This window comes from Arachis duranensis, chromosome 6 (assembly GCF_000817695.3).
Source record: "Arachis duranensis cultivar V14167 chromosome 6, aradu.V14167.gnm2.J7QH, whole genome shotgun sequence".
In the NCBI taxonomy this organism is placed as follows: domain Eukaryota; kingdom Viridiplantae; phylum Streptophyta; class Magnoliopsida; order Fabales; family Fabaceae; genus Arachis; species Arachis duranensis.
In genome coordinates, this window is record NC_029777.3 from 39,662,121 (window position 1) to 39,679,876 (window position 17,756).

The 17,756-nt window shown below is 33.8% G+C and overlaps 1 protein-coding gene across 2 annotated transcripts in view; it reads right to left on the reverse strand.

Moving 5' to 3' along the window:
- LOC107493605 (uncharacterized) overlaps positions 1-11,100 on the reverse strand; it is an 11,892-nt gene extending 792 nt beyond the window's left edge. The window contains exons 1-13 of one of the 2 annotated variants that reach the window (XM_052251340.1): positions 11,005-11,096; positions 10,873-10,923; positions 10,602-10,739; positions 10,283-10,364; positions 9,962-10,038; positions 9,738-9,853; positions 9,229-9,343; positions 9,025-9,141; positions 8,254-8,345; positions 6,751-6,817; positions 6,578-6,659; positions 5,994-6,085; positions 5,760-5,903 (exon numbers count right to left, since the gene is read on the reverse strand). In XM_052251340.1, the coding sequence (XP_052107300.1) occupies positions 5,760-5,903; positions 5,994-6,085; positions 6,578-6,659; positions 6,751-6,817; positions 8,254-8,345; positions 9,025-9,141; positions 9,229-9,343; positions 9,738-9,853; positions 9,962-10,038; positions 10,283-10,364; positions 10,602-10,739; positions 10,873-10,923; positions 11,005-11,082 (1,251 nt within the window). In that variant the 5' untranslated portion in view covers positions 11,083-11,096. Of the gene's footprint in view, positions 1-5,759; positions 5,904-5,993; positions 6,086-6,577; positions 6,660-6,750; positions 6,818-8,253; positions 8,346-9,024; positions 9,142-9,228; positions 9,344-9,737; positions 9,854-9,961; positions 10,039-10,282; positions 10,365-10,601; positions 10,740-10,872 lie in introns of both variants that reach the window. The other variant, XM_021126005.2, reaches the window with a different exon arrangement.
- Positions 11,101-17,756: the final 6,656 nt, after the last annotated feature.

Genomic DNA, 17,756 nt, shown 5'->3' on the forward strand with positions numbered 1-17,756 from the left:
TAATCAACAATTTTTTTTATAAATTGGTTGGATTTCAAAAATATAATAAACAATTAAATTTTATTAAATTTTAAAAAGATAAATTTTGTTACTCGATAAATTTTCGTATTTATATAGTATTCGGTTGCTTGTTCAGTTGGGACCTGGGTGTGTAGAATGATGGATCGAGGCCTAGGTACTGATTATGGAGGGAAAGGCTTCGCCAGCAAGTCGTCGGTTGATCGGCAGGTGGAGCCACCTGTAAGGACACTCCGATACCTCAGTTAATGTTCGTACAATGAGGCGGCTACTTCTAGGGTAACAGTGATGTATCTGGGGAGAGGGGTAGGTCCCTCTCCCTTATCCTCATTCATCTAGGTGGGCCTCCCACTTCCTTAGGGACTAACTCCTTTTCCAACTTTGGCTAGCTATTGAGTCTCTTCTAAAGGGAACTTGTGTCACGTGGTGGACGCCTGCCCATACGGAATGGGACGAACGTCCATTTGTTAGGTCGTGTTTGGGTTGTGTTGGGTTAGGCTAAAACAGTGCTGCCAATGCGTCAAAACGTGATATACACGACTGGCGCATTTGTCTACCCGGGTTCCCGGGACAACAGTCTCTACTCAGTGTGGGTCAGCCGTCATGAACATGGACTTCTGAAGGCTTCCTCGCGTGTGAAGGTTTCCCCAACACCCATTTCGAGAGCGTTGCTCGATCATTGTGCTCAGAGCATTAAATTCCTTTTAAGAGTTATTTGAAAGTGCACAGAAAGGTCTATTCTACCCTTGACTTTTCGCGCTTCTCCTTCTTCAGTTACAATTACCAACCCCTATTCCATTTTATCATTTCTTTTTCTCTTATTTTCTTATAACTGCCACCACCATTTTCATCGTTCCTTTTCCTTCCTACCACGACTGCTACCTTTGGCTTTGCTTGGGGATTTTTGCCCTGCCAAAGTAGGGAACTTGCCATTTTCTGCTTCCAGTGTCTTCCTTCATCACAAATACTGGTAAGTGACTATCTTTCGTGCCTATTTTGTCTCTATTTTTTCATTGTTGCTATATCTCCTTTTACTGGTATAGCTTCTTGCTCTGGTATTTGTTAAGTAGTTCTTAAGGGGTACCATAGGCGTCCCTATCATGTTTTAGGCTATGGTGGTTTTAGGCCAGAACATGGTGGCTTTAGGATAGAATATGGTGGCTTTAGGCTAGAATGGTTTGACTTAGGACCTGCCTCCAACCTTATGACTTAAATTAAGCGGTGCCCCCACCGTAGGTATGGCGATGTGTCCTCTCGTGAACCGTTACGCGTGGTGTACGACCGATGTCACAAGTACCGATTCTAAGGTAATCGCGGAGGAGTGCAAGAGCTCTGTGATTTGGGAGCACTATTTGGAGGTGGTCTCGAGGAGGTGAACTACGAACTCTTGGTCCTAGGTCCACGAGAACAAATTTGCCAACTCAACCTTGATGCTCCTTGCATCCCTGTCTGGAAGTGGGTGTACAAATCTATGTTCACCACTTTGGGTGTCTGGATTCCCTTTTCCCCATTTATTCTAGCTCTCTTGAATAGATGTGATTTTACTCCTTCTCAACTCCACTCGAACAATTGGGCTGTTATCTGGTGTTTTGAGATGGTTTGTGACTATTTAGAACTCCCGGGCACTGTAGAAGTTTTTCTCGTCTTCTTTCTTCTCACAAATCTTTTTCAAGAAGGTAAACACAAGAAAGGATACCTGTCCTTCTGGGCCTGTAGAACCGAAGGATCTTCGGCCTCTTCGAAGATTCCTTCCACGGCTTTAGAAAAACCTTCTTCAAGGTGAGACCGGCTCAAGGTCGTCACCCTTGAAGGAAAAAGGCGCATTTCGACTTACTGGAGCTTTGGTGCTGGCTCCAATTATATGATTAAGGTGACCTATAAGGGTTTAGGTTGGCAGAACTAGCAAATCGTCGACATTCTGCTGGTGATATTCGGCTCTAACCCCCTTAATTTTTATCTCCTAATGAGTGACCGGGAAGCCAGTCGAGATTATGTAGGTAAGTAGGGCATTCTACCTGCTATTATTCTTCTATTTTTCTAATTTATATATTACAACTTTATTGACAACTTCATAACTTGGCTTTCTTTTTCTTTTGTAGTTGGGATGGTTGCTGGGAACACTTTCCTTGGTCGTTTGATGACTCATTTCTTCCCTGATGGGGACTACGATGCCTCTGACTCCCCCGATCTGAAGCCGAAATCCCCAAACCTGATGGGGAACATGCTGAACAACCACCTCTTCAGAACTCCTACATAACTGTTTAGTTTTATCTAGGTACTTATGCAATAGGCGGTCTCGAATTTGGTACGTTCCATTCACTTGGGTTGCTACTACCTGGGATTCGCTATTGATTTCGAGTCTTGCTACTGCGACCTCTTTGCTAGTATTAAGCCTCCCAATTATGGCTTCATACTCTGTTTGGTTATTCGAGACCGAGAACTCAAACTTGATGAACTGCTCGTAAGTTATCTCCTCTAAGTTCTCTAATATTATCCCAGCTCCACCAAATGCTTAGTTGGATGCTCCGTCAACATAGAGCTTCCACCGTGTGTTCGGGGCCTCTGGTGGATCACCGACTATCTCCACCAAGAAGTCGACCATTGCTTTGCCTTTGATAGCGTGACGGGGCTCGTACTGGATGTCATAATGGGATAGCTCCACTGCCCAAGCCGTCATTCTCCCCGCTAGGTCGGGTTTCTACAATATCTGCTTGATCGCTTGGTCTATTCTTACTGTAATCGGTGTCCCTGAAAATATTGCCTTAGCCTCTAGGAAGAAACTAACAAAGCGAAATCCACTTTTTCTAGCCTTAGGTACCTTAGCCCCACCCCCTGGAACACCTTACTTATGAAGTATACGGCTGGTTTTTGTTTGCCTTCCTCTTGCATTAAAGCTGTAGTCAAAGCTTCTTCTGTCACAGCGAGGTACAGGTACAAAGGTTCTCCTTCTCTTAGCTTTTTGAGTACTGGTGGTTCCGACAAAATCCTCTTGAAGTGGTCGAAGGCTTTTCATAAGATGGTCCCACTCGAAGGACATCCCCTTTATCATCAGGTTAAAGAAAGGCAGCACATTGGCTGTCGATGAGCCGAGGAGACGGGATAGAGCCATCAGCCTCCCCGCTAGCCTTTGTACATCTTTCACACACTTGGGTCTTGCCAAGCAAAGCATGGCTTTGCATTTATCCAGGTTATCCTCTACTCCCCTTTGGGTGATTATGAACCCCAGGAACTTCCCTGATTCCATGGCGAAAGCACATTTAAGGGGATTTAGCCTCATGTTGTGTTTTCGGAGGGAGTTGAAGATGACCTGCAAGTCGGCTATTAGGATGTCCGGCTCTGCCGTCTTGACCAGTATGTCATTGACATAAACTTCTACTGACCTGCCTATGTGGTCCTTAAAGACCTTATTCACCGGGCTTTGATAAGTTGCCCTTGTATTTTTTAGGTCGAGTGACATGACTTTGTAACAATATGTTCCCCATAGCGTTATGAACATCGTTTTCTCCTTATCAGGTCGGTGCATCGGGATCTGATTGTATCCTGAGTATGCATCCATTAAACTCAAGAACTTATATCCCGCCATCGCATCCACCAAGGCATCTATGTTGGGGAGGGAGAATGAGTCCATTGGACAGGCTTTGTTAAGGTCCGAGTAGTCCACACACATTCTCCACTTCCTGTTCACCTTCTTCACAAGAACCACATTTGAAAGCCACGTGGAATAGTCTAATTCCCTAATGAACCCGGCTTCCAACAAGCTATCCGTCTGCTTGGCCACCTTGTTTGCTCTTTCTGAGGACATCTTCCTCTTCCTCTATGTGAAAGACTTTGCCTTCAACTTTATGGCCAATCGGTGGGACATGAATTTCGGGTCTATTCCTGGCATATCGGCTAGGCTCCATGCGAAAAGGTCTCCGTTAGCTCGGATGGCTTTGATCAGAGGTCCTTTCAGCTCGTAGGGTAGGTTACGGTTCACAAATGTGAATTTATCCTCTGTCCTCCCTACCTGGAATTTTTCGAGGTCAACCTGGGGCTCGAACCTCGGGTGCTCATCGATTCTTGCGTCCAGGTCTGCCAAGAACATGCCGACTGCTTCCTTGGACCTCCTTTATAGGGACAAATTGGCATTATCGCAAGCGACGACCATTTTTGGATCCCCTCATATCGTCCCTACCAACCCATCGTCTGCCACAAACTTCATTGTTCGGAATTTCGTGCAAATCACCACTAGTAGGTGTTTGATGGTTCTCCTCCCAAGAATGATGTTGTAAGCCGTGGAATCCTTAAGGACTGCCAACTTGGCCATGGCGGACTTGTTACTTGCCCCGGAATCGATGCAGATCGACAGGGCGATGGAGCCGTCTGGTTTGATGTAGTTATCGCCTAATCCCACGACTCTGTGGCAGTGGTCCTTGAGGTCGTTTTATTTAATCCCAAAGCATTGAACACGTTTTGAAACATGATGTTCGAGTCTACCTCTATTTCAATTAAGATTCGCTTGACTAAACCCGTCTTAATTCTCACCGTAACTACCATTGGTGGGTCCTTTGGGAGGTTGTCACACCACCGATCTCCAAGGCCAAATGATATTTTCGAGAAGCTTTATAGGGGAAGGCCTTTTTCACGGCTGTAATGGCAAGTATCTTGGCGTCTTTCTTCGCTTTGGACTTTGACTTTGGTGTGGCGTTCCTGCCGACCACTAGATTCACTACTACAAATGGAGCCATGTATGGATATTTGGGAACGTGTTGCTTTGGTTTGACAGTCTAACCCGGTCCTCTTTAAAATACTCCCTGTCTTTTCTTCTTGATTTTCGGATGAATCGCGAAAATTTATTTACATATATAATGTTATTTTATTATGTTATTTACATAATTAAATCTGAAAGAAAAAAAATAACAAATGAATAACAATAATAGTTAACATTAAAATTATGAAATGATATTATTTTGTAAATGGATGAATAATAATTAACATTGAATACTTTATTTTATAGCATAAGAGGTTATAAGCACAAAAGAGTTTGAAAAAAAAAAAATCATAACAAAGATAGATGGAACAACCTCTTGTGGTATATGAAAATTGATAGGAGTAGTAAAGCACTCTTTTATGCAAGACAATCAGACAAAAATTATTGTTGTTGTAATACAAATTCGAATCCCGTCGTTTTATTAGGAGTGTTTAAATTTAAATCAATTTAAATTGATCAAATTACATTAATTTAGATTTGATTATATTATTTTATATTTGATAAATTGTATAATTGTATCGACTTTTAAATTTATTTATTAAATCAATTCAATATAATCTGTAAATGCAAAACAAAATTTATTCATCTATTTATTTTACCAACAAAAAATTACTTCTGTAACTTAATAATAAAATTTTAAAATTTTGCTTTATAGAAATTTAATAAACTAATCTAATTTAAACCGCAACCATGCAAATCATATACTTTAATTTGGGTTGAATTGTTTTTCCTTAAAAGTTGATCAAAACCGCACTACTAGTTCAATAGTGTCGTATTTTGTAAAAAATTGTATTTTAATGTTTTATGTTTGTGCGTTATTTTCAAAAAGCATTTTTAATGACAACAGTTTTAATATTACCACCAAACATTATTTTACTTCCTAATTTGATTTAAAATAAAAAAAAATGAAAATCATCAAACCAATGGAGTGATGGACCCTAATATTTTTCCTAAATATATGCGCACATATAAGGGGTGGTGTGGTTCTTACAAGCGAGTTATGTGGGTCCTCGTAATACCAGCCATTTACAAATGCCGCAAATATTCCCTGAGCTGCCATCACAAACACAAGCATTGCATTCATTCCTATCCACTCCAAGAACAAGAATGGAGTACGAATTCCCCAAACGTCGATCTGTTTCATCATCACCAAGTAGTGTTAATTTTAAGGAATAGAATCACAAGTTGAAATAATAAATTAATGAGAACATAATTAATTAGTCACCACTATGTAGAGCCCAGAGAAAACAATTCCAGCAGCACCAGCTGTGAAACAAACATAGCTGAAGCTGTACAGTTGCTTGTTAATTGGAATAGCTGCATTTCGTTATAATTTAGATGGAGATTAAAATCCTTTCTTAGTTGAGTTTAATTCGGTTTAATTTCGCACAATTATATAATATCAATCAATATTTACCAACACCAGACATTAGTCACGTATAAAAATATGAAATAATCATAGAATAAAAAAAATTTAATTATTCTGTTAATTCTTATAATTTTATTAAATTTTTAATTATGTTTCTATATATTTTTTAATTAAGTTTCTATACCATATCAGACTTTATAACTGAATTGTTATCGTGATAAAAATATTAAAATTAACAGAATATTTTATTAAATTATAAAAAATATTCAGTCAAGTGAATATTTTGTTAATTCTAAATTTTTGTCACGACAAGAACTTAATTATAAAATCTAATATGATATAAAAATTCAATAAAAAAAATAAGAACCTAATTTAAAAATTTAGCGAAACAAAACCTATTTCCTTTATATATGGTGCATATTGCACAAGCTGTTTATTACCATTAGTGAAGTGAAGGATGATAGCTATAATGAGTAAAACAAAGCCCATTGAGACCCATTGCTTAAGCCTCTCCCGATGACCCTGTAATATTTTTTCACAATAGTATATAGAGGCCTTTGTTCAATTAATTGAATTTACATATATAGCAGAATTTAAGGTAGAATTTTGTAACCTTGAAGTTGATCAAGACGTGTCCATAATGGATACCAATGGTGCCAGACATGACAGCAGATATGGAACTAATTCAATCAAATATTAAAAATGTTATTAAAATAGAAAAAAAGCTTTATATAGAGTGAACTAGCCATCCGAATCTTATCAATTTCTCAGAATGATAACGCGACTTCTCATAATAAAAATAATTTGTTTCGATTTCTATTTTTTACTTTCATAATACAATGTGATTTTTGTGGGTGTTTCTCCGTCAACTTTAAACAGAAAATGCTGACGTGTTAGGTTCAAAAATGAACAGGACCTAACTGTCTCTAAATTCAAATTGGTTAAGGGTTTATTTATTCCTATTATTTACACAATATCTTTTTTAAAAAAATTTTATTCATTATATTAATATTCTCTTTTCAGTAAATTATTAAATATATAGTATAATAAGTATAAACTAATTAATAAATTATTTAAATTTATTTTAATAAATAAATACAAACTAATTAATAAATTATTCAAATTTAAAAGTATCATGTATTATAAAACCAAATAAATAATTTTTAATATATAAATAATAAACATTAAAATTCAGTTAATACATTAATAATAATAATCCTATAATATACTATTAGTATTATGATCTAGCTAATTTTCACAATAAAGTAAAAACTAATAAACACAATATTTGATATATAGTAATTTTTTTTGACTTATAACAAATTTAATTTTTTATCTCTTTAAACTAAATTAATAATTCTATTAAGTGAAAACTAATGAACACAATATTTGATATATAGTAAACTTTTTTTGACTAATAACAAATTTAATTTTTTATCTCTTTAAACTAAAATAATAATTCTATTTGATATCTTTGCACTAAAATACACTATAAGTAGGCTACTAATACTAAATGAAATAAAACATAAAATAATTATTTGTGCGGGTATTCTCTGACTAATGAAGAATTAGTTTTTTTTGAAAGAAAAACTAAATCCCTGATAATTGTACGCATATATTTGATTTGTATTTACATATGCGTATGAGATTTGAAAGCATCAACACTTAAAAAGGAAAATAATTATCTAGCCGTATTTATTATGTACAAGGAATAATGGCTAACTAAAGTGTAACAAATATTAATATAATAATAAAAATTAATTTAAAAAAGATATTGTTTAAAGGATAAAGACAAATAAATTCCTAACCAATTTGAATTTAGAGAAAATTAGACTTCTGTCTATTTCTAAACTTAATACGTCAGCATTTTCTATTAAAAGTTGATGGAAAAACACCCACAAAGACTATGTTGTGTCACAAAAATAAAAGATAGAGAATCGAAGTGGATCATTTTTATTATAAAAGATTATATTATCATTTTAAGAAATAGACAAGAATCGAGTTGATAGTTCACTCAATTATATAGATGAATAAAAAAGTAGAATATATCATAAAACCACTTATGAAAAAAATTTAAACTCTTAGTAGAAATATATAACACAATATAAAAATAAACCTCAATAAACCCTCGGGCTCAAATGGAGCGTGACACCAACTTGGAGCATCTTCGCGAAATGGACCTGTGTCTGGAGAACTCAGTGTGCATGGCTGTTATATATTCAAATTGTGTGCAATTCCAAATTTAATCACCGATCATAATTTTTCTTTTAATCTTTGCTTTCTATTAACTTTACCACCAATCGTTTGGTTCTTAATGTTGGATTGCTAAAATAACTATTTTAGATATACACCAAAATACATTATAACTAATTTTAGTGATTAATTTTAATGCATAAATAATATTTTTGTTGATCAAAATATTTAAATTAAATTTTACATTCTAAATAATAACAGAAGAAAATAACATAACTAACTAAATATTTAAAGAAGATAAAAATTACTTAAAGTCGCACAAATTTTATCAAGATTACACGTGTATTTAGAGTGAGTCAAACATTATTTAATGATAATAATATTATATGTCTAATAAATATTATTATTTTTAGCTAATATTTAGTGAATAATTTGTATTGTATCTATATTAACAAATATTTTTCACGTAAAAAGTATATAATTTACATTTATATTAACTAAAATTTACACATATAAATTAATATAATTTGTATTTATATTTTTTAAAATTTGTATATATAAATTAATAAATTTTTTTATTTAAAATAATTTAATATTTATGATAATCAATGGTCGATTAAAAATACTAAAATTTCCTGCCTTCAAGAGTTTTTCTTATTTAATTATATATTGAAAAAAGTAGTAGAGTAGTGACCTTCAAGCGTCTCCAAACAGGTTGAGAGTAGAGATGGTTGACCCCCCAAACATGTCTATCAATATAGCCAACAGCGTTACATGCAGGACCTAGGTGTCCTCTCATTCCACATATCACCTAGTAATTAACAAATTAAGCTAATTAAATTGGAGAAAATATATAATAATTAAGTTAGAGATCGAGGTCATGTATGCAAATATGTACTTTATATTTCTTGAGTGGTTTGTCATCATCAATATGATCCACGAAACTCCAATCTGAAACGTAGAGTGTGTAGGTTGTAATCATGTATATAAGGAATGCCACCAAGCCACCAAACCTGCCATTATTATACCAATGAAATTAATCAACATCTTTGAAGATAAATAACGTAAAAGTAATAATATTTAGATGAATCCTTTACGAATTTTAGATCAAGCATTTTTTTCAATTAATTTTTATTATTTTAAAGTCTTTGAAAATTATTCTTGTAACACAGATTTAGTCACTTTGTCACTTTCAATTAAAATGTTAATATGTATGTATTTTTGTTATGATAAGATAAACTAGCTCATTATAAAACAACAAAAAAACTAATTGATAATAATAATTCTCAAAAACTTTTAGAATAATAGAAATGTCCAACAGAAAATTTTGTAAGGACCAATTTAGATACTTAAACTAATAACTATAATTCAATATATATGTGTTGTAGATGGTCTTTAATTTGTCACCATTGCCATTTGTAGGCAGTAAAAATGGATAGATGTCCAAGAGTGAAGGTAGTGGGTCTAAGCTTCGTGGTGAAGGTTTCTATTAAAGCTACAATACAGTATACAAGAGCTATTCTCTGCAAAAACACACACACTGTGTTAGATTTTTCTTTTAATTTTATTTAATTTCTTCACTTTTTCAATTATGAAACATGGATTTCTGTTAATTTAATTGGTCATAATACCTGGAGAATGCCACACCATCTGATAAATTTCATGTTTACTCCATATACAAGGTCGTCGGGCGCATGAGAGTATCCACCTATGTCATAAAACAAATTCATAACTGTACCAAAATTTATTTATATTTGTGTATATATTATATCCTAAATATTTATAAACATAAAAATATGTATCGTAAAAAGAAGTAAACATTTCTGAATATTTATATATATTTATTTATTTCCACTATATATATAAATTATGTTTATATTATTAACTAGAATAGACGTTAAAACGAAAGTTTTTAGAGATTATTGAGGAGTTCTTATATATGTACGATTTACCTTGCAAAAGTATGCCCCAGAAAAGAAGCTTCAACGTCCTAAGGAGTATCTTCTTTACTGCATACCTTATCTTGGGGATTCTCTGCATTATCATAATCAAAGTCTTATGTGAATAAATTAATATTTTAAATGTTATATTTTTACTTTAAATATTTTAATTTTATTCTTCACGTTTAAGATAGTTAAAAACAAAAAATAGGACGAATAAAATATGAGAAAAAAATAGTCCAAACATTAAGAAGAAGATAAAACTTCAAAATAGATTAGAAAACTTTATAAGACGGGAAAAGACAAGAGAGTGATGAATTAGTAAAATTACTTTGAGTGCAAGGGCAATGGCAACCCCAACAATGAAAAGAAAAAAAGGCATAACGAAATCCGCCAAAGTACATCCATCCCATGGAGAGTGATCAATCCGAGGATAAGCTCCACCAGCATCGTCTACCAGTATCATCAACTATATACATATTATTGTCAAATTAATTAACTATAAAAAAAATAATTAATACAGCAAGTTAATTATTAATTACTTCAAATTAAACCACCCGTCACACACTTAGCTTGTTGACTATATATTAATTAGTACTAACCACTATGGTGAGACCCCTAAATGCATCAAGTGTTGCAACCCGCTTTGTTTTCTGCTTAACACCAATGACTTCCATTATTATTCTCTCTTTGCCATGCTCAGTTGTAGAATCATTAATATCGTTCTTAACTACCTCTTCCTGCTTCTTATCCATTGTTGAATTTCCGAGTCCTTCTTCCATTCTCTTTGGTGCTGCTTCTTCATCCATCATATCGATCCACAAGAGTAAGTGATGATGTATGTGCTCTTGTGATCAACTTCTTTGGTGCAAAATATATAATAGAGATTAGGTGGAACTAATAATGAATTCATTTATTAAAGGAGAGAGTTAAATGTATTATTATTATTATTATTATTATTATTATTATTAAAGTTATAAGGGTAATAAGGCCGGCTCAGTAGTCTCTAGCTAGGCCTTGTGCTATATAGTATAAATAAGTCAAATTGTGGTAGCAACATTACATACAGAAGAGACAGACGAATGGCTTTGTAGAGAAAGACAGAAACCAGGCCCATATTCTAATCATGTGTTGGAACTTGGAAGTGTTAAGATACGAAAGCAAGTCATCCTCCTGCCTTTACTTTGTTTTTTCTTGTTGCTCCCTTATTTTATATGTAAACTATACATGATGACTTGTTTTCTCTCTCTGTAACAAGGACGTGACAACTACGACAAAGTATTTAGATAAAGGCGTTTGAAACATTTTTCTTTAAAAATATTTTTAAATAATTAAAATTTAATACATATAATTAATTATTAAGATTAGATCAAATAAATTAATTTGACTAAAAAATTATTAATAAATTATATCTTAAATCGATTTAAATTAATATTTTTTTTATAAAAAATAACTATAATATCTCTATTATAAAAAATGACTAAAATATTATTATTATTATTATTATTATTATTATTATTATTATTATTATTATTATTATTATTATATATTAATTTTGAGAACCTTTGACCAAATCAATTTGTTTGATATAATTTTGACAAAGAATAATATAATTTAATCGATTATATATAGTAAAACTTTTACAGAGATATTATTATAGAAAGTTTTTTTCTTATAATTTTTCTTTTGGTTTTGAGTTTTTGCACTATAAAAAAGTAACACTCACTCCTCATTAAGAGGTGTTATGCAATAATCAGTATAAAAGAATTTCTCTTTGTAGAAGGTAAAGTTTTAGAAACCGAATAAATTATTATTGAACTGATAACATTATAAATTTAAAAGTTTAAAAGTTCAATTAAGATTCAATTGAAGTTAAAATTAATATAATAAAATAATATATTTATGTATAATATATAATTTGTTTGAAAAGTGAGTTTTTAATTTTATTTGTTTAAATCGATTAATCGTTAAAAAACCACATCAGTTTGACCAATTAATTGGTTTTTTAATTAGTCTTTTCAATTTTTTGATTGATTCATTGTCAACTAATTTTTTATCTAAACTGAATTAATTTGTTGATCAATTTTTTATTTACTCAATTGAACCGATTAATTTGATCCGATTTTTAAATCATAAAAAATTCTAAAAATAGAACAATTTTACAGACCCTCAGTATAAAACAAAGCAATTTCTTATTTTCTTAATTTTGGTCAAATAGAGCAATTTTTCTCTCAAGAGTTAATTTCTTTTTATTTGGTCAACACTCCCTCCTGACTCAATAGTGGTAGGCCTTCCTTTGAGTGCAACAAAGCAGACTAGGCCTGTTAGAAAATGAACAATAGCTAATATAGATCGGCTTAGAGTTGATAGTGTTTATTTGCCAAGTTAGAGTACTGCATTATTTATATATAGAAAAGTTTTACATCTATGTAAATAATTCATCCAAACTATCCAAGTAATTTGTCTCACATGCGCCTCCCCCATTTCTTGATTCGTTTGTCACACACGCGCTACATATAACGTAAACCATCTTTTCTGCTACTACGTGATAAACCTTTTGCTGCAACGTAAACTTTCTTCTTCTTCTTCAACGTAATAAGCTTCGTCGTCTTCTTCTGTTCTCCTCTATTCTGCTCGAGTTCTTTCTTATTGATCTGCATTGTCTTCAACATAATAAGCTTCCTCGTTCTTCTTCATCTTCGTTTCCTTCTTCGATCTTCACTTCTGAATCAAAACAATGAATGATTCGAGTTCAAATAAGTTGAATGGGAACGATTTGGATTATTGTTCTGAAATGAATCATGCTGATGAAGTTTGGATTATTCAATTTTGAATTGAATTGAATTGAATGCAATTGTTAATCTTATTTGAATTGAATTCGATGGACATATGTGTTTTTGAATCTGAATTGAATTGAACTGAATTCAATGGACGAAGGTGTCTTTGTATTCAAATTTGATTTTGTTTCACCTTATTGACATTTTCGGTTCACTATGCAGACCAACTGTGTTGTAGATGAAAAATTTTTCCCAAAGGTGGGGATGATTTTCAAGACACTAGAAGAAGCTGAAAAGTTCTACAAACATTATTCCAAACTTGTCGGCTTTTCTACCAAAATAAGGAATACGACTCAGGACCGAGACAAGATTAAGAATCAACTAATCGTATGCAGCAGAGAAGGGAGGTGGAAATTCAAGATATCTCTAACTCTGAAGACAAATCCCTCAGCTGGGTTAAATTGTCCAGCCAGGATTTAAGTATACATAATGAAGGACGTCGGTCTTTGGATAATTTCCAGAGTTGTTCTGAATCGCTCACATTCTTGCTGTCCAGACCAGGCAGAGATGCTCAAACAGCACAGGGAGCTTAGCATGTTCTTGTGTCGTACTATTGAAACCAACGAGAAAGCCGGAATCAGACGAAGCGAAACTTACCAATCATTTATGGCAGTAGCTGGCAGCCACCGTGAACTAAGTTTTATAGAAAAAGACGTCAGGAATTACATCATAAGGGAAGTACAGATATTTTTGAACAAGACGATGCTAAAGAATTTGGGAAGCACCTACTAAGAATGAAAGAGAAGAACTAAAATTTCTTCTTTGAGCTCAATCTTGAAGGCGATCATTGCATTAAATATGCATTCTGGGTCGACGCAAGAAGCAGGGCCGCATGTGAGTATTTCAGAGACGTGGTTTCATTTGACACCACCTACAACACAAACAAGTATTCCGTTCAGTCACAAAATAGTTTTATGTTCAGTGAATGTACAAATTTCAATTCTCTATGGTCTGGGTTCGTCTATTTATGCAGGTACAATCTGGTTTTAGGTTCTTTTGTTGGCGTGAATCACCACGGTCAATCAACACTTCTCGGATGCTCGCTGATGAAAAATGAGGACATCCAATCATTTAGATTACTATTCGACTGTTGGCTCCGTTGCATGGGAGGGAAGGCACCAAAAGGCATGCTTACCGACCAATGCACATTGATTCGAAGGGCAATTGAGCTATGCATGCCAACAACAATTCACCGGTGGTGCATCTAGCACATCATGAAGAAGATCCCACACAAATTAAATGGCTACAAGTGACACGACGAAATCGAATAAGAGATGAGCCATGTTATTTGGAACTCGTACACAAAAGATGCATTTGATAGAAACTGGAACGATTTCCTCATAAAGTACGGCCTCGGAGGCAATAAGTGGCTCTCAGGTAACCGAGGTTTCAATTCAAATTATTTTCATGCCCATACCTCTTTTTTTTTCTTTTTCAAAAGATGAACTGGTTTCGGTTCACCACACCGTATTGGTTTGGTTTATTCTACAGAGCTCTACGAGGATCGGCATATATTTTCTTAGTTTGCTCAATTTTGATTTCTTGAGTCTTTTGTTTATGAATTCGGTCTTTTATGATTTATATATGCTTGATTGAGTTTCTATTGTTGATATTGTGAATAGTTTGGTTATAGTTTTTATTTTCCTTTGCAATTTGCCATGTTTTGTTATTTTGCCCACCAAGTGTTTGTGAAAAAGCCACTTGAAAATTTTGAGTAGATTTTCATACCTTGGCTTGGAAAATGAGTTCCTAGGATACTAGAGTCATAATGTCAAACATTTAGTGGTAATTCTTGGGTTGTTAGTTCGCTCTTGTTTCCATTAACACTAGCCTTTTACTAAGTTAATTAGTAAGTTAGCTAGGACTTATGGATTAAGGCCAATTATGCTTGCTTAACTTACTCCTCGATGTTATGGGTTGATGAAGTGAGATTAACTCATCATAATTGTCATAGTTGTGGTTATGACGATGATAGGATCCCTTAATTCTCATTCCCAAGTCAAGGCTCTTTTATGCATTTATCACATTTTCACTAGTTTTTATCTTAATTTCCTTTAAATTGCATTAATTTCTTTTTTCATCTTTTACTAGTTCGTTTATTCCTTATTTCTTTTAATTTTCTGTTCAATGATTTAAAACCCCCTGTATTTCACAACCAAGAGTGTGTACACCAAATTTGCATAGTCCAAGGGAAGACGACCCGGGATTTAAAACTTCCGGTTTATATTTGTTTTGGATTGTGATAAATCCTATATTTTAAACTTTGATGTGAGGATTGATTGCCGGTTCGGACTATACTTGCAACAGAATTGTTTTGTCCAAAATTCTAAACCAGCATAATCCTCATTATCAATATGTCATCCCTTTTCCATCACTACCAGAATTGATAGAGTTGTTTATAGTTATAGAGTAGAACTACTATCCTCAGCTAGGATTCATCTTGTTTCTCATGTCTTTTTGCTAAAAAAATTTGTACAGGTAATCTGAACCCGACTATCCCTACACCATTGCTGATAGATGAGCACAGTTGTAGACTGCAACTAGAACTAATACTTAGAACCATGTATTTAAGAACAATGAGAAGTAAAAGAAGAAAGTGTTAGTGAAATAGCAAAACTCAGTAAAGAAAACGGCCGCTAGAAAATCATACGAGGAGATAAGAGTGCAGTACCTAATCTTTGACTTTTCGAGGACAAGATCATTTTCAATAGAAGAGGTAAAGACACAATATGAATAAAGAGAAAGAGACAAAGAATAAGGGGTACTCTATTATACATATTAAAGTTGTATAGAGAGAGAGTATAAATTCTTTTTATAGTTATTTTTGATTATTTTATTGCTATTCAAAATATGGATCCTAGCTTTCTCAATCTCTCTTTCATCTTGATCTGGCCGTTACAAATCCAATGCCTTAAGTCGGCATTATACACCATAACTCGGTAATTTGCGTCGTAACTCGGCGGTTACACGTTATAATCAGACTCAACAGACTACATCCTAGAATAAAACTGTCTGACCAGGTATTTATTACTTATTAAACCTAATAACTGCTCATCAATTCAGATAATCAACAAGAACATAACTGACCTATCTTACTTCACCTATAAAGGTATGATGTTTTATCCTTAATGGATACACTGAATTCTCAGTAATAACTTAAGCATCGGAGTGCCTTTTGCAGGTACACTCCCCCTTTGCTCATACTTTCCGTGAGATGACATCCCTTTGGACGAGAAGCTCGGACCATCCCAGCTTATAACTCGGCGCTGAAGGCCAAAGCTCGGCGTTAAAGGCTGAAACTCGGCGTCAACTCCTGTAGCCCAGGTTACGTCCAGGTTTTTCACACAAGGACAGGCAAGTACTCTTTTTCCTACTCACAAGATTTTTCTCACAAGGGTTTTGCTTGGAGAGATTTTAACGAGGCTTGCCTACCTGCACCTTTGTAATTAAAGGTCCATCCATACATCTAAAATCTAATACTTTCTACTTTACTATATCTTCCATTGAGCATTTTAATCTCTTTTCGAATTAAAGATATTGATGAATCCATATTTGACGATATATTTTGGATTGATTTGAGTAGATTTCATCATATAAACCCACATTTATTCATCTAAATAGCATGCTTTTGAGATTTCTTCCTCAATTGTTCTTGAAAGTGAAAACATGCTCTTTTTTGCTTAATTTAGTCAATTTTTATTCACTTTAATCCCATTTGGTGCCTTGATATATTTGTTAAGTGATTTCAGGTTTTCAAGGCAAGTTTGGGTTGAAGAAGTGAAGAAAGAGCATCCAAAAGGGGAGAAATCTTGAAGGAAACGGAGTTTGGAAGCTGCTGCGAAGGTGCGTACGCACAGTGATGCGTGTGTACGTACAACGGTGACTTCGTGGAAGGATGCGTACACACCAAGTGTCGTGCGTACGCACAGTGGAAATTTTGCGCAGCTGTGCGTACGCATTGTAGGTCGTGCAAACGCACGACTGCATGCACATGAGGTCATTAATGCAAATCGCTGGGGCGAATTTTGGGCCTCTAAAATCCAGTTCAACTCATTTTCTGAAGCTATTTGTGGCCAAAGTGAAGAGGAATGAAGGGGAGGCAATTAGGGTTAGATTTTATGATGTTTTCTCTTAGTTTCTAGAGAGAGAAGCTCCCCCCTCTCTCTAGAATTATGGTTTCTTAGTTTAATTTCTTGCAATTTCTACTTTTAATTCTTGTCTTCATTTACTTTTCCTTGTCATTTATTGTTATTGCATCTTTGTTCTTCCCTTTTATTTGTTATTTCATTTTTTTTGTTCTTTTATGTTTACGACACTTTGCTATTTTAATTTTCAATTAATGCAATTTATGTTTTATGTTCATTTAATGTTTTCTTTAATTGTTATTGTCATTTTCTTGCTTTTGGTAGTTAGATTCTATTTTTAATGTAATTTAATATTATTTTATTTTCATGCACACCAAGTATTTGAAAAAATACTTGGCCTAGTTTCTACTTAGTTTTTCTTCACTCTTGGCTTGAAATTGATGACTTTGGTGACCCTTGAGTCATTGATATCCATTCTTGTTTGATATATTAGAGTAGTTAGTTGATTTGGTTTTCCTTGACTCTAACTGACCCAATAGTGTTGACTTAGGACTTAGGGATTGA